This window comes from Schistocerca americana, chromosome 4, assembly GCF_021461395.2.
Source record: "Schistocerca americana isolate TAMUIC-IGC-003095 chromosome 4, iqSchAmer2.1, whole genome shotgun sequence".
NCBI classification, from domain to species: Eukaryota; Metazoa; Arthropoda; class Insecta; order Orthoptera; family Acrididae; genus Schistocerca; species Schistocerca americana.
This window is the reverse complement of record NC_060122.1, coordinates 96,899,596-96,924,722: the sequence shown is the minus strand read 5'-3', so window position 1 is coordinate 96,924,722 and position 25,127 is coordinate 96,899,596. Positions and strand designations below refer to the sequence as shown.

General features: G+C 46.4%; 1 protein-coding gene across 1 annotated transcript in view; it reads right to left on the bottom strand.

Moving 5' to 3' along the window:
- Positions 1–6,204: 6,204 nt before the first annotated feature.
- LOC124613278 (serine/threonine-protein phosphatase 6 regulatory ankyrin repeat subunit C-like) overlaps positions 6,205–25,127 on the bottom strand; it is a 122,864-nt gene continuing 103,941 nt past the window's right edge. The window contains exon 4 of the mRNA XM_047141972.1: positions 6,205–6,748. Coding sequence (XP_046997928.1) covers positions 6,205–6,748 — 544 coding nt within the window. The remainder of the gene's footprint in view (positions 6,749–25,127) is intronic.

Sequence of the window (25,127 nt, the reverse complement as noted above, 5' to 3'; positions counted from 1 at the left end):
TTCTTTACTTCGATTTTCACGTCGTCGTCGTCGTCGTCAGGAATGTGTTTTCCATGAAGGCGTTCCTTCATTTTAGTGAACAGACGATGGTCACTAGGTGTGAGATCGGCGATGTGGGAGATCGTTTAAAACATGTTAAAAAGTGAAATTCCTCCAGCTGCATTAAGGTGTTGGTTTTATTGGCGACTAGTTTCGATGTTGTTACATCATCTTCAGGTCCACACTTGTTAACAGCAACTGTATGTGTCCAACACTAGTAGTCAGTGGTGAGATAGGCCGTACGCATGGAACACGCCTATCTCACCACTGACTGCTAATGTTAGACACACGCGGTTGCTGTCAAGTATGGGCCTGATGATGTAACAACATCGAAACTAGTTGCCAATGAAACCAACACCTTAACACAGCTGGAGGAATTTCGTCATTTTTTAACATACACTCCTGGAAATGGAAAAAAGAACACATTGACACCGGTGTGTCAGACCCACCATACTTGCTCCGGACACTGCGAGAGGGCTGTACAAGCAATGATCACACGCACGGCACAGTGGACATACCAGGAACCGCGGTGTTGGCCGTCGAATGGCGCTAGCTGCGCAGCATTTGTGCACCGTCGCCGTCAGTGTCAGCCAGTTTGCCGTGGCATACGGAGCTTCATCGCAGTCTTTAACACTGGTAGCATGCCGCGACAGCGTGGACGTGAACCGTATGTGCAGTTGACGGACTTTGAGCGACGGCATATAGTGGGCATTCGGGAGGCCGGGTGGACGTACCGCCGAATTGCTCAACACGTGGGGCATGAGGTCTCCACAGTACATCGATGTTGTCGCCAGTGGTCGGCGGAAGGTGCACGTGCCCGTCGACCTGGGACCGGACCGCAGCGACGCACGGATGCACGCCAAGACCGTAGGATCCTACGCAGTGCCGTAGGGGACCGCACCGCCACTTCCCAGCAAATTAGGGACACTGTTGCTCCTGGGGTATCGGCGAGGACCATTCGCAACCGTCTCCATGAAGCTGGGCTACGGTCCCGCACACCGTTAGGCCGTCTTCCGCTCACGCCCCAACATCGTGCAGCCCGCCTCCAGTGGTGTCGCGACAGGCGTGAATGGAGGGACGAATGGAGACGTGTCGTCTTCAGCGACGAGAGTCGCTTCTGCCTTGGTGCCAATGATGGTCGTATGCGTGTTTGGCGCCGTGCAGGTGAGCGCCACAATCAGGACTGCATACGACCGAGGCACACAGGGCCAACACCCGGCATCATGGTGTGGGGAGCGATCTCCTACATTGGCGTACACCACTGGTGATCGTTGAGGGGACACTGAATCGTGCACGGTACATCCAAACCGTCATCGAACCCATCGTTCTACCATTCCTAGACCGGCAAGGGAACTTGCTGTTCCAACAGGACAATGCACGTCCGCATGTATCCCGTGCCACCCAACGTGCACTAGAAGGTGTAAGTCAACTACCCTGGCCAGCAAGATCTCCGGATCTGTCCCCCATTGAGCATGTTTGGGACTGGATGAAGCGTCGTCTCACGCAGTCTGCACGTCCAGCACGAACGCTGGTCCAACTGAGGCGCCAGGTGGAAATGGCATGGCAAGCCGTTCCACAGGACTACATCCAGCATCTCTACGATCGTCTCCATGGGAGAATAGCAGCCTGCATTGCTGCGAAAGGTGGATATACACTGTACTAGTGCCGACATTGTGCATGCTCTGTTGCCTGTGTCTATGTGCCTGTGATTCTGTCAGTGTGATCATGTGATGTATCTGACCCCAGGAATGTGTCAATAAAGTTTCCCCTTCCTGGGACAATGAATTCACGGTGTTCGTATTTCAATTTCCAGGAGTGTATGTCATACTAGCTGACGTCCCAAGTCGTCCATTTCAATTATGGATTTACGAAGATCGTTTAAAACGTCCCAACCAAACGAAGTCAAGTCTTAGGTTGCATGATCGGAATGCTGACGCGTTTTGTGATGGACAACTCCGGTTGTCAGCATCCCGCGACGTTTGTTTTGCATTGCTCCCCGAAGTTTCTTCATTGTGTCTCAATATTTTGCAGATTTATTGTTTCAAATCTTTCCAAAAACTCTACGAGCAGAACCATTTTCTGTCCCAAAACACTGACACCAAGGTTTCCGTCGCTGTTTGCCAAGCTTTTAATTTTTTGGCTAGAGAATGAGGATGCGCCATTGCATTGTTTGTCGTTTGCTCTGGAATATGGTTATAAGCCCAACATTTATCTCCTGCCACTATGGAGTTGAGGAAAGCGTTGCCTTCAGTCTCAAAACGGTCAAGAAATTCGCGACGCATTCGGGAGGACGACAGTTCAAACCAGCGTCTGACCATCCCGATTTAGATTTTCCGTGATTTCCCTAAATCGCTTCAGGCAAATGCTGGAACTGTTCCTTTGAAAGGGCACAACCGACTTCCTTCCTCATCCTTTACTAATCCGTTGATACTGATGACCTCACTGTTTGGCAACCAACCAAATTCGCGAGCGGAACTGACTTCATTTTATGTGCTTCGGTAAGTATCTTGGCAACCATCGCGCACACAGTTTGCGATAATTTAATCTATCAGTTACCATTTCATGAACAACAGTTCGTGAAATGTTTGGACGGACTGCATGCAGGTCGTCAATTGTCGAACGGCGATCAGAGAGCAGATGTTCAATTTTTTGCACCACATCAGTTGCAAGAGACGGACTTCGTCATCTGTCTTCATCGTGAATTTCTGTCCTTCCAGAATTTGAATTACATACCCATTTCGTCACATGCTTCCTTGACATTAGGTACATCTCCTCTATAAAGAAACAATTTCGCGATGAATCGCACCGGCGTTCCTGCGCTTAGGACAACAGTGAGTCGTTAACGAACTCAACCACGCGGTATGTGCCCGTCCGCGAGAATACTGTGCCGCTACCCAAGGCACACACGCTGCTGCATCACTAGACGTCACAGTTCCACGTTCCAGTACACAGCGGAGCGTGGAATGAAGAATCTGCCATGTCCGATTTGGAGAGGAACATGGCCAATGAGGTGCGACATCGTTCTACAGTTTGCTCAAACTACGTTTACTCTCAGTGCAGTAATTGATGGGAGCGACCGTTACTGGGAAATGCTTTTATTGTCGCTCCCATCAACCACCCCGCTGAGTGTCAACTTAGTTTGCACGAATACTACATCACAAGCAGAACATAGCAGCCGCCATATTGTGTGGCGTTAAACATGGTAGCTGGTGGGTGTCCTGAGTACATGCTATGAATATAAGCTGTTTCAAAGCATCAGCAAATTACTCACTTGCAAACGCGTCTTTTTAGCTATGGCTTGCTACGAAGTGTCAGGGAAAAACATACCGGTAGGTAACGGCTTTCTGGAGTTGATGTTTTTAGTGTTGAAATGTTTGTGCTACGAAAGTACACCATTTCGATGCTGCAGCACAATCTTTCTAAACCGTGTCCTTTTAATACAACTTACCAAATTAAATATCAAACAATGACATTTGTAGATACTGTCTTTCAGATAGTGTGTAATATCCGGAGACGCAGTTGCTGTGCCGAAGCTGTGGTGCAGAGAGGTAGCAGGTTCGTTTTCTGAAGTATTCTGGATTATTCTTATTCATGTAGAAGTATTTTCATAAACATGTTTATAATAAATGAATTTGCTGCAATTCTTGCTGGAAAAGCCAATGACTGGAATGTTTCCCCAGAAATCTTAACACAACTGCCAGTCAGTCCGAAAATAAACAAGTTACACACTGGAAGGTTTTGCTATTACGAAACTTTCTGTAAAATATATATATATATATATATATATATATATATATATATATATATATATATATACCTTTCTGCGTGGCCAAATAGAGAGTGAGCAAACTGGTAACTGTGGGAACAGATTGAGCTGTGAAGGAGTTAAGACTAAGTTCGAACTGCTGCAGGTTTTTTTGTGGTTTTAGGGCGCACAACTACAATGGTCATTAGCGCCCAGACTAAGTTAGGAATGCACTGCGAGGCACAAGGTTAAAACAGCAACTAAAAGGGACAACACTATAAAAGACGTATTAACAGGCATAGGATTAAAAAAACAGCGTAATCAAATGTCAGACAGGTTTGTCAAATGGATAAAACGAGGAACGCGAGCAGCTGCTCCTGGGTCATCCGCTAAAATTGCATCCAGACTACATGGCAGGCCAACAACAACACGCAGTTTAATAAAATTCGGACAGGACGTTAAAATGTGGCGTACCGTCAGCAATTGCCCACATGGGCAGAACGGCGCCAGTGCAGCCATCAGCGAGTTGCTGCAGGATTTGTCAGGAGACAGCACACCACGAGTAAGTGCCGATTTAATTTCCTGCTGCTTTCTTCGAGCGTCCTGCGCAACCCTGGAAAGAAATTTCGGTACAGCAGTTTTGAGCCAGGTAAGTCCGTTTCGTTGTAATTTTCGAGGCAGACGACTACATAGTCCTTTGTGGGTACAATGCTGGTCGCTACGGCATTCTGACGCCCTTCATCTGTCAATGGTAATTCATGTTCCAGCTATTGTAGGTTGGCACTACGATCATTAGCAGTACTGACAAGACAGTGGAATTAGAAGCGAAATATAAATTTAAATTCGTTAACTTTTGCTGCATATATCTACATTTAACCGTCTTCAGTAGTAATGTCTTCAGTAGTGTCTTTTTGCGAATAAGTTTTTTTAACAGTGTTAGTTCCTTTGAGGAAGTTATGTGCTTGATCAGGTCCAGAGGTACAGTGGTTGAGTTTCACTGCTCACTTAGCACTACGACGACTGTGTTGCTGTGTGTATCTGCCCTTACCTATGTTCTCATAAGCCACTAACTGCTAACACTTAGTGCCAAGCTGTCAATGACGTGCTTCATTTCCTGTTAACATTTTAAGCTCACTGCAAAAATTTTTAGAACTACAAATTAAGAAATAATTTATTCTGTCAACTATAACCAAAAACACTGATTTAACAAGGAGTTTGACCAACGTTTGACGAAACTTCCTGGCAGGAGAGCTTCTGTAAAGTTTGGAAGGTAGGAGACGAGGTACTGGCAGAAGTAAAGCTGTGAGCACGGGGCGTGAGTCGTGCTTGGGTAGCTCAGTTGGTAGAGCACTTGCCTGCGAAAGGCAAAGGTCCCGAGTTCGAGTCTTGGTCCGGCACAGAGATTTAACCTACCAGGAAGTTTCATATCAGCGCACACTCCGCTGCAGTGAGAAAATCTCATTCTGACAACGTTGGATGTTCTCCAATGGTATAAATAATAAAGTCGAAATTTGTCATTTTATTACATCACTGCCTAAAACAACAAAATCTGTAGTACATAATATTTTTGTTTAGTGCATAACAAGTTATTTTGTACTCTGGCGAATGCTATCGAATAAATGTTGTTAAGATGCTCATATGATGTTAAAGGAATAAAATGTGTCATTTAAGAATGGCTATTCATTAAGGCTCCATTCCCTTGTCCTGATCACCCTTTCATTACGACATGTCTGAAGCTATAGCAGTAGAGTCTGCCATTGTCACACTGTTCAGGAAGAACACTTTCAGCTGCTACAGAGTGTATCCAAGCGATTAAGTTGAATATTTCTGAAATGTGATAGAAGGCACTTTCGAAGAAATGCGATTGACACTGTCTGCTGCCAAACAAGATTCGGGGAGTGAAGTAGTGATGCAATGTGGCAGATCAGAAGAACACAGAAGCGATGTTTTATGCTTTTATTTCAACTGGACACATTCTCATGCAGGCTGGCAGTGTTATCTGTGCGACTTGGGTGAATTCAGTCTGGAAGATTCACAGACACACAGTACATCTTTTTAGCAATTTAAAACAATCGACAGAAAGAAACGTTTTTGCAAATTCTTTGTTCCAGCAGAGTTCACCAATGAAACCGCAACTGGGTTTAAAAATTCAATGTCATTCGTTTTGAGCTACTCACAGAATTGCTAGGGATTATCAGCTTTCTTCCTCATAGAAGGATAAATGGTACGTGTAGGGAGGATGGCTAATCACTGGCAGGTGGAGAGGCTGCACTCCAAGAGGCACTTGTCCTTTTTGCTGTCGTACAAAGTCTCGCCCCAAACTCTTCGTTCCCGGGCGTTTCGGACGTGCTGGCACCCACCTTCTGCTCTACGTGTGCCTCCCCTGGCAGTGCAGAGTGGCACAATGCAGCCAGCGGCCTCTACTCCGTGTCTCGGTCCTCCGCCGCCATCGCCGCCGCCGTCGCCGCGTCGGCAGAGTAGCAGCGCACGACGTCGGCCACGGCGGCCGCATTGTAGCGCAGCGCGCACGTCAGCGGCGTCAGGCCCTCCGCGTCCACCGCGTCCGCGCGGGCGCCGCGGCGCAGCAGCTCCAGCACGGCGGGGGCGCCGGCGCGCGTCGCGGCCACGTGCGCCGCGGTGCGCCCGAAGTGGTCGGCGCGCTGGCGGAAGCCGGCCAGGCGCACCAGCGCCGCCGCCGTCTGCTCGTCGTCGGCGAGCAGCGCCCACGTGAGCGCGTCGCGGCCCGCGGCGTCGGCCGCCCACGCGGGGCAGCCCGCCCCCAGCAGCCGCGCCGCCGCCCCCGGCATCCCGGCGCGAGCCGCCCAGTGCAGCGGCGTCAGCCCCGCCGCGTCGGCGGCCGGCTCCAGGCAGCACGGCGCCTCCAGCAGCAGCGCCGCCGTGGACTCGTTGCGCGCCTCCAGCGCCCGCATCAGCGGCGTCATGCCTCTCTCGTCGCGGGGCCACCTAGGTGCAGACGCGGGCGATTAAGGGGACATTGTACGTGGAATTCGTTGAAACTTGACATTTTTCTCTTTTCTACTCCACAATGTACTTTGGACTTTCCTGAACATTTTGGTTGTGAGTGTGTGGGTTTTATTTTTATCAAGTTGCTCAATTGGTTGATCCAACAAGTACCCTTTAGCTCCTGCAAGAAAGTTTCCACCTCACACTACTACAGAAGTCAGACAGACACTCCTAATGTACAAACAAGAACTGCTTGTAAAACATTCAGCAACAAATATCTTCTGGAGTCGTCTGCTGTAAGCGAAAGACACACAAATATTCTATATATTCTTACGTAACTAATGGGATACTTGTGTACAGGAGCATTGCTAGTTAGTGTAAGAAAAACATTAAACGAACGAAAAATAATTATTACAAAAAATTGTAAGAAATCAAGTTATATTTTTTCTTATAAAATAACAAATTTTCCAGCTTCTTTTCGGAACAGTAGATTGTAAATTAATAGCATTCTTATCCATAAGAGGCAAAGTATGTAAAGGTTCTTTTCTCTCTTTTCTTTAAGAATGTTATTTATTCGGCAGAATGGCTGAGAGCCCTGCCTACACAAGTTTAATAACTTTTATAGGTACGGTCAAGGCTGTAGCGTGAGAAATGTAGTGGAGTGTACTGTTATGGACGACAGATGGGGCTCGCTTATGCTGTAGCGCACAATACCGTGAGCTGCGACGACTGCTACCCGCGTCGCTCGCTGCTGACAAATACCACAACTATCTTTTTCTATGTAGATTGACCTTCGCCAGTCAAACTCTCCCTACGCTTTGATGAAGTCAAGGACTCCTATCCGCCCCTAGGCTAACTATTGGCGTGGTACACCAGTCAGATAACCGGTCCACCTCTTTGCCACTCAGTACTCGCTCGTAGGCGTTTAACTAGTACTCTGTCCGTGTTCACACTGTACAATAAGTGTGGCAGCCAACACAGTTAACACCACTTAACCGCAGGCGACTCAATGTAGTGTCCCTCTGAATCGCTAACGACAGAGGTGCTCTCCCAGTCAAGTACTGAGTAGAGTGTTCCTGGCTCTCTGCGTACACATATGAGCACACTCACTCTCGTTACGTGTTCCTGCTCCAAGAGCGACAATGGAACGGACCCTTTTTCTGGAAAAAGTTGCAAGGGTATACCATTCGCTGTCTTCCCTCACTCCTCTGGCTATTTGCGTCAGAAATATTCTGCCAATAAGCGTTGCTCTTTTAAATGGGAGAATGACGTTTCGTTTAAGTCTACCAATGCAGAAATATGTAGCATATCCATTAGGTGTATACTGTCCTGTGAGCTGCATAACTACACAGTCTGTCCATTAAAAATGGATCTTCTGGATGCTCCCACACAATGTCGTGAAATTTGCTTTTAAGTCTAACACGGGGGTAGTTATACCTTTGCTCTGGCAAAAGCTGTCCTCTTGCGATTTGCTTATTAGATTTGCATATGGCTTCCATGGATTCATACAAAATTGACTACCTGATCGAGTTTGGTCTAGAATGAAGCTTCTTTATGTGCAGAATACGATTGTGAGGACGCAATATGTAAGAAATGAAGGTCAAGAAACCACGCAACATTACATGGTATATAACGCATTAAAAATCAGAAAATTGTGAGTCTTCAAATAATATTTTGAATGTTGACCTATGTCAAATTTCGTGGCTACGCATATACTGCCACAGTTGAGCAGTCATATCTTGGGAACTACACAGCCTAGAAGGCTGTGAATTGCTTTGTTTTGTGCCTACTGCTACGTCTCAGAAGCTGGCATTATGAATAAACCTGAAAACCAAGCTAGGTAACGATACTGTGATGGCAAGCCAATAAAATGTGCTGGAAGACTAAGGGCCAAAGTAATTGATGAATTGCAGCAATATTATGGGAAGGCGATTAGATATAACTGACAATTTAGAGAAGAAGAAAAGAACTGTGTGGAGCACTTTGTTTCATCGAATATTAACCGATCAAAGGCCATGTCATGCTTTGTGTCCACCTGCGAACACCTGGTGTAAATATAGGCAAGCTGAATTTTCTAGCACCCTGCATGAATTTACACAAACATTCTCTTCCTTTCCCAGTAATGGAGGCAATCAAACCTATTTACAGAGATTTGGCAAATCCTGAGCTACAAAAGAAGTGTTTACATGGAAAGACCCAGAATGTGAACGAGTCCTTCAATAATGTTGTGTGGTGCTGTGAAAATTTATTTGTTGTCCTTATGACAAGTTAGGCGTGTCTGATGCTGTAATAACTTAATCGTTGGGACTTTGAGAGACTTAAGGTTCTGGAGAAGTTAAGGGTAACATTTGGACAGAACACAGCTGAAGGACTGCGGGAACTGGATGAGCTTCGTGTACTTGGAGAGTTAGCTGCTCAGCAAATGACAAAAGAAGCAAGAAACAAAAGAAGCAAGAAAGAAAAGGAGGCAAGCACTGGGCTGTTGTGCCACTGAAGAAGACAGACTATGGGCCAGGGCAACTCTAGTGCATAAAAGATGCAGAAATGTAAGTCTGTATAAGAATATGAAATAAAGTTTTAAACCTCAATATCTCTGAACGACATGTTTTGCAATAAATGACACTTTTTCTAAAAAAGTACTGATGGTTAGAGACATGAAGTAGAATACTTAAAATCTCTTGAGTTTTGTTTTTATGTACATTTACAAAATTGTCAAAAATTGGGTGTTTTAAAAAGATAACATGTCCCACAACACAATTTTAGTAATAATTCTAGTTCCATGTAACTAGAAACGTGCATTCAACAATTACAGAAAATTTTAAGTTGGTGTGTTAAAATGTTTACAAGATAATAGGTCATAAAATTCGATAATTTAACATTGGCGGCATAGGTCATACAATGCCCCATTAACTGCACTTGGCAACAGTTGCTCTATCAAAATACAGGGACTAGACAAAAATGTCTACACCGCGAAATACGCACGCTTGTATATAAATGCAGATGCTCGTGAAGACTGCACGTTTCCTGTTACTTGATCATAAACAGCACGTCTGCTACGTCGTCAGTACCTTGAAAGTGCCAGTCAGGGTCGGAACAGTGTTCTGACTAGTTGTCGGTTGGTGCTTTAGCGTGCGAAACTGCTAAGTTCAGTACTAAATGAAAACCTGATACGAAAAAGGCAAAAACCCAATCAAGCAACTTTAAAAGAGGAGCAGCTAAGGACCAAACATCCCTAGAGAAAATTTCTCAAAACACCATTGAGACGGCGGAGGTCCGCACGGTGAAGGTTGGGGGGGGGGGGGGGGGGGGGGAGCTGGGCGGGCGGAGAGGACATCAGATTTGCTTCGCCATGACGCTGCAGCCAATAAAACTTGAGACGCGATCGACAGAACGGATGTCATCTGCTAAAACATCTGACAAAGGAGATGGCAAATATAGATGTGAACTCGAACAGTTAAAGAATAGGCACTGTATCATAGTGGTCACCATCAAGAGCTGAGAGCAGTAGGCATGGAGTGGGTCAGCGTCGCCGATTAATGTATGGCGGTGACTAAAACGACATTGTACTACACGCACCTGGGCCGAGAGGACGTCAATCACACTACTGGGAGAGGTTTAATGTCCAGGAGTGTTTCCCTGGAGGGAAGACCATTACGCACTCCAAAGTGATACTACATGCTGACAGCGACACGAAGGTCATCCGAGGGAATAGAATGACTGGCAGGCCGAGGAAGGAGAGCTTCAGCCATTGTAGCAGTATCAGCAGCATCGTTCCCTAGGATACCGATATGACCGAGAGTGCACAGTAACATTGGCTTCCCCCCAGCAAGTAAGTGGGGGCATTTTTTGATCCATTGTACTATAGGGAGACAGTACAGTGCGCAAAGGCTCTGAAGAGCGCAGAGAATCTGAGCAGGTAATTTGGAAGCCTGTGTTGCTGGATGTACTGGCTGGCCTGACAAACTGTGTGGAGTTCCATGGTCAAATTCGAGCACCGGTCAAGAAGCAGACATCGAAAACGATCAAGTACAAAGGCACACCCGAAACCACGGTCTGTCTTGGAACCATCGGTGCGGACGAAAACAGCCTCCAAGATGCGTGTGGAAGGTGATAAACACTGCCATACACCAGACAAGGAGTAGTATCCTTAGGAAGCGAATGAGTCCGAAATGAACACACCTTGGCACGAAGCGAGGGTTGTGAGGAGCTTACACCCATGGGGGAACGTGGCAGCAAATGAAGGCGAACTCTGGGAGGCAACAGAAGACAGGCACAGGCACAGCCCGTACTCACTGTCTATGGAATCTTAAAAAAAAAAGATGGAGCATGCAATGGAAGCCCAGGCACAGAAGATGATCCACCTAACGACTGAGCAGAATTTTCCGCCAGTAGGACAACGTCAAGTCAGAAGCTTCAGCCTAAAACTTCAACAGAACTATTATAAAAGGTACCTGTGGCTAAATGTATGCTGCAATGGTGGATGCTGTTGAGACAACTTAAGATGGATATGTGGATGAATATGCGAGGGCTATCCACAAAGTACATTACGTTTTCGTTTGTGTGTGTTAGGGGCGGGGCTACCGCGGCCATCTTTGTGTCATGGCATTCCGCCGCTCAGTCGGCATCCTGCCGTCCTAGTGAGAGGTTCGTGCTGTACTCCGTTGAGTCACTGTGACAGTTTGAAATGTCAGCGTTAATTGAAAATGCCGCGAAGTGTGAAGTGCGTGCTGTAATAAGGTTTCAGACTGCAAAAAACTGCACACCGATAGAAATCTATCGGCAGCTTTGTGAAGTACATGGGGACAACAATCACTGAAGGTGGAGTGCGTCAATGGGTCATAAAATTTAAAAATGGCCGAACTAACGTTCACGGCGAAGTGGAAGACCCAGCATAGTGACTGCCGAACTCGTCGAAAAAGTCGATGCCGCGGTCCGTGAAAACCGTAATTTCACAATAACGGAACACTGAGTTTCCCACAAATTTCACGAAGTTTGTTGCATGAAATCATTACCGAAAAGCTTCGTTACCACAAGTTTTGTGCAAGATGGATACCAAAAATCTTGACAGAGATTCACAAAAATCAGCGAATGGCTGCAGCGTTAACGTTTTTGGACGCTTACGAGAAAGATGGCGACTCATTACTCGATCGCATCGTTACTGGTGACGAAACATGGGTTAAGCATGTTAACTGCGAGACAAAATTGCAGTCAATGCAGTGGGGGCGCACAAATTGACCCCAAAAACCCAAGAAATGCATGCAGACAGTGTCGGCAAGGAAGGTGATGGCGATTGTCTTTTGGGACAGAAAAGGTGCGATTTTTGTGGATTTCCTGGAAAGAGGCACTACAATAAACTCTCAAAGGTATTGCCAAACACTGCACAACCTCAGAAGAGCAATACAAAACAAGTGCAGGGGAAAGTTGGGCTCAAAGATCTTGTTGATTCACGACAACGACTGGGCCCACACGGCAAATGCCACTCGTGAAGTTCTCGAATCTTAAGTGGGAGTTGTTTCCTCATCTGCCGTACAGTCCCGAACTGGCACCGAGCGACTTCCACTTATTCCCTGCAATGAAGAAGTGGTTGGCTATGCAGCGTTTTGATGACGACGCACAGCTTCAAGAAGAGGTAACCACGTGGTTGAAGGCGCAGGCGGCCGAATTTTACGACGAAGGAATTTCCAAGCTCGTCCATCGCTACGATAAGTGCCTTAATTTAAATGGCAACTGTGTAGAAAAGTAGTATTTAAGTGTGGCTTTCATCAGTACACAATAAAAAAATTTCCAATACTTTATTTTTAATTCCAAAACGTAATATACTTTGTGGATAGCCCTCGTACAATACATCCATAATCCAGTTTTGAACAAGGTGATGAGATGATGAACTGCAGAGCAATGCCTACAGAACCCACACTGGGCGTTAGTGAGGAGACAGACCCTAGCCACCACACCAGCCATCATAATCTTACATTTTATCACCTTGCAGACGCTACTGATGAGGGAAACTAGGAGGTAGCTGGAATGAAGATGTTTGTCCTTGCCAGACTTAGATAAGGAAATGAGAACAGCCTTACGCCAGCAACTGGAAAGTGTGTCATCCGTTCAAATGAGATATGTATGGAGGAGAAAATGTAGCCCTCAGGAGGTAGGTGATGCAACATCAGAATGTGAAGGTGTCCAGTCCTGGAGCAGATGACTGGGATGATGAGAGTGCATGTTTAACCTCCCTCAAAGTAAAAGCAATATTTCAACATTAATTCTGGGACGAGAACGTTATAGTCCTTGCCTCTGTCGGCCATGTCACAGAGAGGAAGGCAGGATGGTAGTGGTTAGAACTCTAAATGCCTGCAAAATATTGGCCAAAGGTATTTTATATACGAAGAGGGTCTACAATGGAATTCACTACTATCAGACCAGGAATTCAGGAATGAACCAGTTCCTGAAAGCCGACAAATTACCCGAAACGACAGAAGCGTAAAATTGTTAAAAGAGGTTTGAAAAGAAAGACTTTTTGCTATCCCTGAAAACACGGTGACATTGCACGTAGCTATTTATAACAAACAGTTCGTCAGCATGGGATGGCATTTAAAAAATGCCGAGAGCTCGTCTCCACGTGCAGATTGTGGCATGGCATGCCTCAGTCCACCAGTGAAACATTCCATGGCAGTAGGGGTAACACTAAGGTCAACAGTGCAGCAGAAATAGTGTTCATCGATAGAGGGCAATGAGGAGTGGAACTGCCAGTCAGCTTTGGAATGCTGCCAGGTGGTTGGATGTACAGATGGGATAGGCGTTAGATACAGGGGAAATGGTCACTGGAATGTTTGTTGGAGACAAAACACGACTCTAGACAATGAGCAAGCTGATCAGAGCAGATCGAAATGTCTAAGTGGGAAAAAGGAATGGGTGGAATTGGAAATAAATGTGGGTGTGCCCACGTTGAAACAGATTAGATTGAGCTGGTTGACATCTACTAGGAGAGAGCCTCTCTACCAGGGGGAGGGGGGGGGTGGAGAGGCCCAAAGGAGATGGTGGGCATTGAAGTCGCCAAGATGCAAAAAGGGAGGATTTTTAGCAATAAGCTGCAAAATGTCTGCCCTGATGACAGACATTGCAAAGAGAATGTGAAACCATGAAGGGAAAGACAGCAACAGCTTGAATCTGGGTGTGCAAGGAAATGGTGTGACTAGATGTGTTTAATGAGCAATGCGATTCCCCATGTACTGGAGTCCCCCACCCAGTGGAAGATTAAAACAGACAGAAGTGTGGGAGATGAAAGTGACCATGAAGGCATAATTTTGTTCCCTAGAGGCAAAACAACTGGTCGGTACGATCACAAGAGGAGCTGTTACTCAACCCTATTGGATTTGATGCCATAAATATTCCATTGGAGAATAACTGTATCCACTGATAGACAGGAGACTGGTGAAATAAGGAGGCAGTCACGGCAGTGACTGCTGAGTGCCAGAATTCGAACGTGCGAAACGACCAACTTCAGAGGCTGGAGGCTCCTGGTCAATGGACTGTGATTGGCAGTGCATCACAGTGAAACAGAGGTTGGTCGGAATAGGGTATCGCGTGTTGACGCGACTGATGAATGCTGAGGAGATCATTTGCCAGTTACTGCTTAGAACCTTGGCGTTTGTCAGGTGCAGACCCAGGCATTGGCTGGCTAGATGTGCACAGTCATTGCGGGATTTTGGATTTCTGTGCTTCGGTTTGCGAGCATGCGATTTCGCTGGCGCAGGCGAAGTTTTGTTAGTGCGGTGTGCTCTCGGTGTGAAGATGAAGGTGTGACCTTTGAGCTGAACAATTTCAAAACTATGGCACTAAATGTGAAGTCAAGTATGCACAACCATGTCCTCCATAGGTCGGGGTGTAACGAGGATTCCACTAATTGCTGGAGGTGGTGTACAAGACTTCCAGCTAGCTAAACATTTGAGCAATGTGAGCAGGAAACTTTTCCTTCACGCAAATCTCCAACAGCTCTCTCACAACCACTGGAGGAAGCAGCATAAAAGAGCAAATGACGAAAAAATTACAATTGTGTTTGTGGCTAATTTTGGCGCCGAGGATTTAAGGTTAACTAAGGGGCTGTTCGCTGACATGGATATCCTGGAGGGGGACCAATTGGACACTCCCTAATGAGCGTACCTGCCGCAGGTTATGCTTTTGGCTGCATTTTCGAAAGATTTACTACTGTGGTTGTAGCACTGACATTTATGGCAACACCTAGGATTTGGGATCTATGTTCTGAAAGTCTTAACTTCGTAGTCAGCCTTAATTTTTGGTAGAAGTACCTCACAAATGTAAGAAATAGGTTGCAGGTTGACCCTAATCCTTTATCAACCCTTTTCTCGAGACTGAACTGCAGTCAGTCACTATCTGGTCAGTGAGATGGGCTGTTATTTCAGCCTGTCATTCCATCAAGCAGCCCAATGTATATGACACCGTAGAAGGAATTTAGAGTTTTGTGTGCGCCTCTACTTTTACAAGACAGCTGTGGAGACTTCTTGTGTTCCGGCATAATGACAAGCGGCGGCACGACGAAGAACGGACGAGCAAATAAGGCTTTGAAATGTCAGCTAATAGTACACTGACTAGAACGACAGCAAGATAGGAGCGGCCTCTACACGAAGCTAATATACGCGTGGCGCCGCCAAGCTGCGGCCGGAGTAGACGGCGAGACAATAAGGAAAAGACGCTATATCAATGAACTGTTTTGCTTGTATTTAAATTTAATGTACCGAAGGACATTGATTATTTGCTTGTCGCCGTTTGCCTGTGACATCTTCGTGAATACGCGAAGTTATGTATTACCAATTTAACTTACTGTAATAAACTCCATTAATACTATTTGCTCGTATTGTCTAGCGATCCGAGAAAGCAGCTTCCTAGGCACCCTATATTAGCCAAGTGGGAAGGATACTACATGTTCCATTAAGCAGTTTGAAAAACAAGGCCCCATTATGCAACCAGGAGCAGGACTTCATTGGACCGGCAATGGCGTCTACACCCTTCTAATTAACAAATGGATTAACTGTAATGAAACTGTGACTATCTTCTGTGTGTGACACCACGAGGTATTGGGGACAGCCAGGAGAGGCGTCGATTCTTTCATGTCAACCGGTTTACGTTTTTGAGATTAATCATCATGGATTAACTCCCCACGACTGCCAGCTTCTCTGATGGCGCGCACCTTTCTGCTTGGGCCCCCTCTCCGGGCGGTGGGGGTCAGGCTCACCTGCCTTAGGTGACTGTCCACACCTTAGGACACAACTTCCGGACTCCAGACAGAGGGACCAATCGACATAGAGGAAGGTACCATCTCAGGCGGTCACCCCTCCCTGGTCCTGGCCTTTACCAGGGGTCATGTACAAATCCTAACTGTCGACCTGGGGCTGGGGATTAAGCATTACTCAGTCACCTTTTACCCGTCAAACGTGTGGGCTGGTCTTTAGGAACGCACAGGGAGGAAGATGAAAGGAAAGAGATACCTCTAACGCGAAAATGGAGGAAGTGTAAGACAAATATAGGGAAAGAAAGATGGGTGGACAGGACAGATCCACACAGTTTTACCAAGAATTGTTTCCCAAAGGAGCCATACAACTCAATCCCCAAGGGATGGGAAAATGGGAGGATAGACATGCAGCACAGAAAGGGAAGTAACGCTGCAAAATCTGGGGCCAATGGTAGCCAAGCATGTACTCACCAAAGAGTGGTGAACCCCTGATGAGGAGATAAGTGGGGGGGGGGGGGGCAGAGGGCACATTAGGGAGCTGCTTGGCGTACGATGTTCACAGATGGTCAGTGTTTATGAGCTTGAAATCAGGTTGGGAAGCTGCAGAAAAAGCTTTGGAAGACAGGAATGAAAATAGAAACCGACTCCACGTGCCTAGGAGGATATGGGGAAGAAAGTATAGACTGATAGACAAAACTTATCAGCTTTCAATACATAGGGTGAAGAGCATCTAGTGACAGCAATTCGTTTTTGGCAATATTCCATGAAGGGTGACAGACACATATGATTAACGAAATTCGTTATCAGTGCATCATGCTGGTGACACTGTACTTAACGTACCATGCAAATTTTACTATGGGGTGACGGCACCAAAATCCTTCTGACAGGAAGATGGGAAGTTTTATTTCAGACAATCTCCTTTATTTCTACTCCATGTGCGACACCAGTTGTGTGTGTGTGTGTGTGTGTGTGTGTGTGTGTGTGTGTGTGTGTGTGTGTGTGTGTGTGTGTGTGTGTGTTTTAAATAGAATGTAATGCGTCACAGTGGCAGAGGAAGTAAAGAACAGTACAGGTGGGAACAACTGTTTGGTTTTTCAACTGATAACGAAATTTTCCCCCACCCAAAAACTGTTACTCCGAGCTCGACAACGACGAGTCTTGCGTGAGGAAGACTTCAGACTTTCTAAAATCTCTCTCTTCCATCCGAATTACTTCAGGAGTGCCGGAGGTTTTTTGATTCGGGAGATGACAAAACAAAGGATAGGTAAAGATGTAACCACTGGCGCGCCCGAATTCTAACGGAAATCGCGCCCCACCACTCTGCAGATCCTGTTTTGGAATGGAGACATGCAAGGAGGAAAAAAATACTTGTGTTCCTCATGGCTCTCGATTGGTGTTTCGAATCCACCAGTCATCTTGTCCCTCAACCTGCAGCCAAGCGCCATTCTGGAAAAACTGAAGGCGAAGAGAGAGAGAGAGAGAGAGAGAGAGAGAGAGAGAGAGACGCAGATTTGTATGCCTTCTGAGCACCGGATGTTTGAAAATCTACCTAGTTTTTTCTCCTCCTTTGGATGCGAAAGTAACATTTGCGAAGGGGTGGGTATGGCAGACGAGAGGTGTAGATTCAAATGAAGATTGAAACATTTACGTCGTATGGGAAAGACTATAATTGATCACTTTCAAATTTAACGAGTTTTGCTTTCCCCACTCTTAAAGACCGCAGAATAACCTGACTTGCGCAAGTGATTAACAGTAGCCGAGTGCACGGAGTGTGAAGCAACAACAGACTGCCGACAGGTGGCCAAGCCAGCCGACACTGCCTGGAGTGACGGCAGTGGGTGCGCGTGCCCCTTTACTAGTGGATGGAGTTTTCCTTAGCTCTCCGGAAACTGGTATTTAGGTCATGTTAGGTTGTGTTCTGTCTTCTCGTGTTTGCTCACTTGTCTTAAATCTGATAGGATTGGCGTTCTAAAGGGTCTTCAATGATGGTGGCTTCACCAAAAGCATCAGCATTATGTCTGTTCCCGATACACTGTATTCTTTGTTTGCTGTTACCAGTACACCATTCTTGGTGCCGCCATTTCCCCCCTCCTACACCTGTGTAACGACCTTGTCATTTCCTTGCCACATGAGAGTAATCCCACATGTTTGCACAATTAATATACTAGAGAGACTACAACTTGCTGTTTAGCACTTCACTTCACTAGTCATTCAGTGTCCATGATCTTGTACTGGAGTTTTTCATAATTTGTCTACTACTTAACCATGTCTTATGAAATGCAGACCATTTTTGATGCTAAAGCAACCAGACATTGTCCTCCTAGCCATCTCCTGCCCTCTGCACGCAAGAAGTTTCCGTTGTTCAAGAAGTTTATGGTTACTACCTTGGGCACCATTGAATCACCCAGCCTAGTTTCTGAAGTGGCAGAGAAGGAAGCTGGGCTGGAGGTGCATACAGCAGTTAATATTCTATTTAGCCTATTCCTTAGGCAACTGTTTTACACCCATTAGATGTTACACGTAATTACTTCGAGTTTAATTTCCTATTAGGACTAATGTTTAGGGAAGAGCGTCGAGTGCAGATAGGTTGGATGAACTGGAAGTTTTCGTTCGCTGTGTTATGTGACAGGAGAATGATCATTAAAAGTCAAGAAACTGCGTGTACCAGCAGTGAGAAATGCAATGCTGTATGGTTCCAGGATGGGCACCAACTAAAGGACGTTGTAGGGCAGTGGAAGTGGGTGAGGTCAGAATGCTAAGAATGCTTTATGGCGTCACCAGAGCCAATAATATCAGAATAACGGGATAATAGAGTCCAAGGCATAGTTTTCAAACAGTTAAGAGAGAAGACTGCAACGATACGAACACGTCACGACGATGGACCACACCTTTATTGGCAACAGAACGGTAGAAATGATAGTGGAAAGCAACTGACTGGGTGATAGACAAAACCGATGGACTTGACAGACTGGGAAGGAAGTGTGGCACTAAGTAAAATGAACTCTGGGTGGGGTTGGTTGGTTTAAAAGAGGGGGGAAGGGACCAAACAGAGGTCATCGGTCCCTTTTACTGAAGGAAACAATGCCACAAGGGTGACACGAAGACAATGAGACTTACAACACAAAACAGAATGAAAGGAAAAGCCACATCGACTGAAGGGCAACAAAAAATGGACGAAACAGGACAACAAAACCACAAAGAAGCAAGAAACAGGAGGTTCCAACAATAAAGCAGGTTACCTTGGCTGTCCGACCTTGACGATAAAAAGGAAAAACCAGCCACTCTCCAACACACTAAAACCTCCACCCTGAAAGCACTAGGGTGGAGGACACACGGACAAAGGACATGTGCTAAAACTTGAGCAAATGATAAAACTCACCCTCACGAATGAAACTTAAAACTAAAGCTGCTGTTGAGACATCGTCACCCAACACTGAAGGTAATGCACTGGGAAAGTTAAAAGTCCGCCGCAGAATGGCTGAAAGTTAGCAGCCCAGCAAGAGATGGATGACCATCATTCATGAGCCACAACGAAAACAAGGTGCGTCATCACGATGGAGGACGTAACCACGCGTCAACCACATATTGCCAATACGGAGCTGACAGAACCATAGAGTCCCTGTGAGAGGCATGCACAAAGGTCTTCCACGCACTCACAGTTTCCTTAATGTAATGCAGTTTGTTGTGCATACTGAGGTTATGCCAGTCTGCCTCCCAAAGCCACAAAACCTTGTGGCGTAATGCTGAATGCAGGTCAGTTTCGGAGAAGCCAATCTCCATAAGCGGTTTCTGCATAGCCTGTTTGGCCAGCCAGTAAGCAAGTTCGTTGCCTGGGATTCTGACATGACCTGGGATCCAAACAAACACTATTGAACGAGTGGACTGTTCCAGTGCGTAGATGGACTCCTGGATGGCCGTTACCAAAGGATGATCAGAGTAGCACTGGCTTGTAGGCTGCTCAAGGAGTCAGTACACAGGAGAAATGATTGGCCTGGACATGAGCATATGTGCTCGAGAACACGAGATATGGCCGCCAGCTCTGCAGTGGAAACACTGCAGCTATCTGGCAAGGAGTGCTGTTCTATGTCCTCCATGAACACAGACAAAGCCAACGTGACCAACAGCTATCGAGCCATAGTGTAAACCAATTCACGGTGCCGGTACATGTCGAGGATCGAGAGGAAGTGAAAGCCGAGAGTCACAGGGTTAACTGAGTCCTTAGGGCCATGTGAAAGGCCTAGGTGAAGCCACGGCCTAGGTGTACAACATGGTGGTGTTCGTGAATGAACCTCACATGTAGGTGGTAAAGGCAAGTACTCCAGTTCTGAGAGAAGGGATCGCACATGCACTGCAATTTTAAGCTCTGACCTGGGCCACCGAGGAGAGATGAATCCCCGTGGACAGGAAAAAGGAAATGGTAATTCAGATACGCAGGAGAACTACAGACGTGTGCAACACAAATGGAGAGCCATTGCACACACTGAACCTGCAATGGTGGGACTCCGGATTCCGCCATTACACTGGTCACTGGACTCTTCCTAAAAGTTTCTGTTGCCAGGCGAACACCGAAGTTCGGCACTGGGAAGAGTACGCATTACTGAGGGTGGCGCCAAATCATAAGCCACACTCCAACAGTCAAGGTGGGATTGAACAGGGGCTCTGCAGAGCTGCAACAGCGTGGAGCGGTCTGCACCACAGTTGGTGTTTTTCAGGCAGTGGAGGGCATTAAGGTGCTGCCAGCACTTCCACTTAAGCCTATGCAGGCCAGGAAGCCACTTCCATCTGGCATCAATAAACAGTCCTAAGAACCGATATGTCTCCACTACATTGAATAGATCGTCATGAAGGTAAAGTTCTGGAAGAATGGTACGACTTTGCAGCTGAAAATCGGAAACCGTGGGCTAGAGCCCATGACTGCGCCTTGTTGATGGCTCCCTGTAGGCGCCACTCAGTAAGACTGGTGGAGCAGTACGAAATGCAGAAGTTGTCTGCACACAGAGAAGGTGAGGTGGATGGCCCTACAGCTGCTGCTAGACCATTAATGGCCACTAAAAATAGAGATACATTCAATACATACCCCAGAGGGACCCCATTCTCCTGGATATGGGGCGAACTATGGGAGCCTACGATTTGGACACGGAAAGTATAAAGCAACAGGAAATTGTGGATAAAAATCAGGAGTGGGCCTCCGAGAACCCACTCGTATAATGTGGCAAGGATATGATGTCACTGGTCGTGTATAATGCTTTTTGTAAATAAAAAAGACGGCAACCAGTTGTTGGCATATGGAAAAGGCTGTTTGGATGGAAACTAGATTATCTGTGGTAGAGCGACCCTGGCGGACGCCACCCTGACATGGAGCCAGTAGGCCATGTGAATCCAGATTCAAACAACTGCTGACACACCATACATTCTAGCAGCTTACAAAGAACGTTTGTGAGGCTGAGGGGCTGATAGCTATCTACATCAAGTGGGTTTTTACTGGATTTAAGCACCAGAATGATCGTGCTTTCCCGCCATTGTGATGGCAAGACGCCATCGCACCAGATCCGATTGAAGATGATAGGAGATGTCGCTTGTATTCGGATGAAAGATGTTTAATCATCTGACTGTGGATCCGATCTGGCCCAGGAGCTGTGTCAGGGCAATGTGCAAGGGCACTGAGGAGCTCCCACCCAGTAAATGAGGCATTATAGTGTTCACTGTGGCGTGTAGCGAACAAGAGGACTTCCATCTGCCATTTGGGGGTGCAAAAGGCCTGTGGGTATGCGCCCAGCAATCGCATTTGCATCGGTGGATAACACACCATTGAGACCTGTTGGGGTCTGGTACCCAAAAGACGTTTGATCTTCGCCCCAACTTGGTAAGGTGACATGGCACCCAATGGTCGAGATGTATCTCTACCAACACTCTTGCTTCCGTGTTTTTATAAGCTGGTGAACACAGGCACGGAGCCACTCCAAGGCTATGAGGTGCTCCAGGGAAGGATGCCGCTTATGCCTCTGTAGAGCTTGCTGACACTCCTTAATTGCCTCAGTGACTTCCGTCAACCACCAAGTGACTGCCTTTTGCCTGGGGCACCCTAAAGAGCAAGAGATCGCGTTTTACGCCGCAGTAGCGATTGTTGTCACCTGCTCAACCATTACATCCATGTTAGGGTGTGGGGGAGAGTCAATGGTGACTACAGAGATGAATGTTTCCCAATCTGCCTTGTTTAAAGCAAACTGGGACAGGCGTCCATGTGCCTGACGCCAGGACAGTGACAGGATAATGGGGATGTGGTCACTACCACACAGGTAGTCATGTGCTCTCCAGTGGATAGATGGGAGAAGTCCTGGTCTGCAGATGGATAAATCAATGCTCGAGTAAGTACTGTGAGTCACACTGAAATGTGTGGCAGCCCCAGTATTTAAGAGGCAGAGGTCGAACAAACGAAGTTTAGACATCTCTGCCATGGCCAGAGAGCACAGTGCCACCCCATAAGGGGTTATGGGCATTAAAATGTCCCAGAAGTAGGAAAGGTTTAGAGAGATGATCAATCAGTGCAGCTAGTATATTCAGGGATACTGCGTCATCTGGAGTAAGATATATAATGCAGTCCGTTATTTCCTGCATCGTCGTCATTCTGACAGCCACAGCTTTAAGAGAGGTTTGAAGGGGCACAGTTTCACTTGTGACTGAATTTAGGACATAAATGCGAATTCCACATGACACTATTATAGTCGCTACAGCTGCTGTAGTATTCCTTATAACCATGGAGGGCAGGGGTATGCATTGCCAGGTACCAGGTTTCCTGCAGGGCAATGCAGGAAACTTAACTGCTGTAGCTCAGTCAGGCAGTGGAAAAAGCTGCCCCAGTTCCACTATATGACGTCATCGTGAGACTGGGAAGGCATGGAACATTGAATGAGGCAGTTTACGCCTCACGGTCACATGCAGTCACTGACTTTCTGCTTGAGCAGTTTATATCCATTGTGTCTGAGGGTCTGGTGAGATCTAGGTTCTCATTGGACACTAGAATCTCCATCTTATCCCAGACACACTGCTAGTGGTCAGTGGAGGAGTGGGGCAGGTGTAGCCTTCTGGTTCTGAGAGCTGACTGGAACTCATGGAACTGATGTGGCTACAACAGTTCACGTAGTGTTGGAGTATGAGGTGGTCATAGCCACAGGATGTAGGCGCTCATATTGTCTCTTAGCTTCAGTGTAGGTCAGCCTGTTAAAGGTCTTCTATTGCAGGATTTTCCTCTTTCTGTAAAATCATGCAGTCTGCAAGCAAGGTGAATGATGGTCTCTGCAGTTGAAACAGATGGGAGGTGGGGCACATGGCTTATTGGGCTGTGATGGATGGCTACAAATTCGACATGTGACGCTGGAAGTACAGTGGGAAAACATATGGCCGTACTTCCAGCTCTTAAAGCACTGCATTGGGGGGAGAGATATATGGCTTGACATCACAGCAGTCGACCATCACTTTGACCTTCATGGGTAAGGCGAAGGCACCGGTGGCAACCTGATTATCCCTCGCCACACTAAATTGACTCTCAGCTCTTTGACTGCAAAAGAAGGTACCTGTCTGAGATACTACCCTGGATTATATTTAACCTCCTATGTGGCCTGATGGTAACAGAAAGATACCCAACTGGTTACAAGCGAGTTAAGTCTGACTGGGTAGAGAATGCTGTTTTATGAAGACTGATCCAGATCGCATTTTGGATGAGGCCTCCACCTCCCCAAATGTGTCCTCTAAATGCTCTACAAAGAACTGTGGCTTCATCGAAACAAATGAGTCCCCATCAGTTCTCATACATACGGGTGCCACCTGGCAGGATAGTCACTGCTGGGAGTCCCAATGCCCCAGAGAGATGGGCATCTACTCCTTGGAATACATGGGGGGTATATGGCACAGGCATCAGCAGAGTGATCCCTGTGTTGTCAGTGGGCTACAACCAATAGGGTACATAGCGGCCTCACTAATACAGACTGACTACCATCCTGGATATGTAGTGCAAAGAAGTCCATGGTCATCATCTGCACAAAAAGCAACACTGCATAGTGCATGTTTGAAAACGCACGCAGGAAGGGGTCCTCGCCCAAGAGATGGAGAATGAGCTGGAGTGCAGTGCGATGACGAAAATGTGGGCTGAAGATCTCTAAGCATGATGGACACTACGCACCATGTAAGGCGCACTTTCTCAATTGGCTCACTCTTTGGGAAAATTTTGAAAAATGGAGGTCAAACCCTAGAGGGCGATTCCTTTTAGTCGCCTCTTACGACAGGCAGGAATACCTCGGGCCTATTCTAATACCCGGACCGCAGGGGGGGGGGTGGACACTAGGCAAGAATGTCAATCCCACACGACTGCAAAACGAAGAATTAATAGACATAATTGTTCTCGTAATTAAGTTTACTAGTGGTGCTTTGAAGTCCTGCCAGATTCTATGTGGTATTACATAACTCTAAAGCCAGTTAAACATGTAGGGACACAAAGGTCCCAGTCCATACAGTTTGCGTTTCCTACACTGGATGTCTGCAGAGCCTGCACGCCATTACAAAGCCTATAAATCGGCATCAGATGTAAGTAAATATCTGTACTGCAAATGGCTGCTTTGGGTGTGACAGAACGCTGCAAGATTATGCAATTAAAAGTAAGGTTCATCTGTGAACTGAGGTGTCAGTTCGTATGTAGTTACCTTTATGAATACTAATTTTAAATGTAAGGAAATTTGTCAGTACAGTAGCCTTTCAATATTCAGTTTTAACGTAAAATATAGTGGACTTAGCAGCCCTATCAGATCCAGGGCGGTGACTTCTAAAACTGAGGCTACATTGACCTTTGGTCACTTTGCATTGATATCTACAGCTTTCCTTACCTTCAGGGCCTTTTGTAAGTAAAAACGTCCTTACTGAGGACAATCGCACTACATTTTATAGAAAATAGAAATAATGCACGACTTAGAACATTAGAGAACTCCTATTGTTTTGTTTCACGTTATGGCTACCTACGTCTTCGACGAAAAAATTCGTCCTCAACTAGGAAATTTCCCAGATGATTTTGTACAGCATATTATGTAGTGATAACAGAAGATGAAATGATACATAGTACTCTGCAGAATAATAATGCAGAAGCTCTTCAGG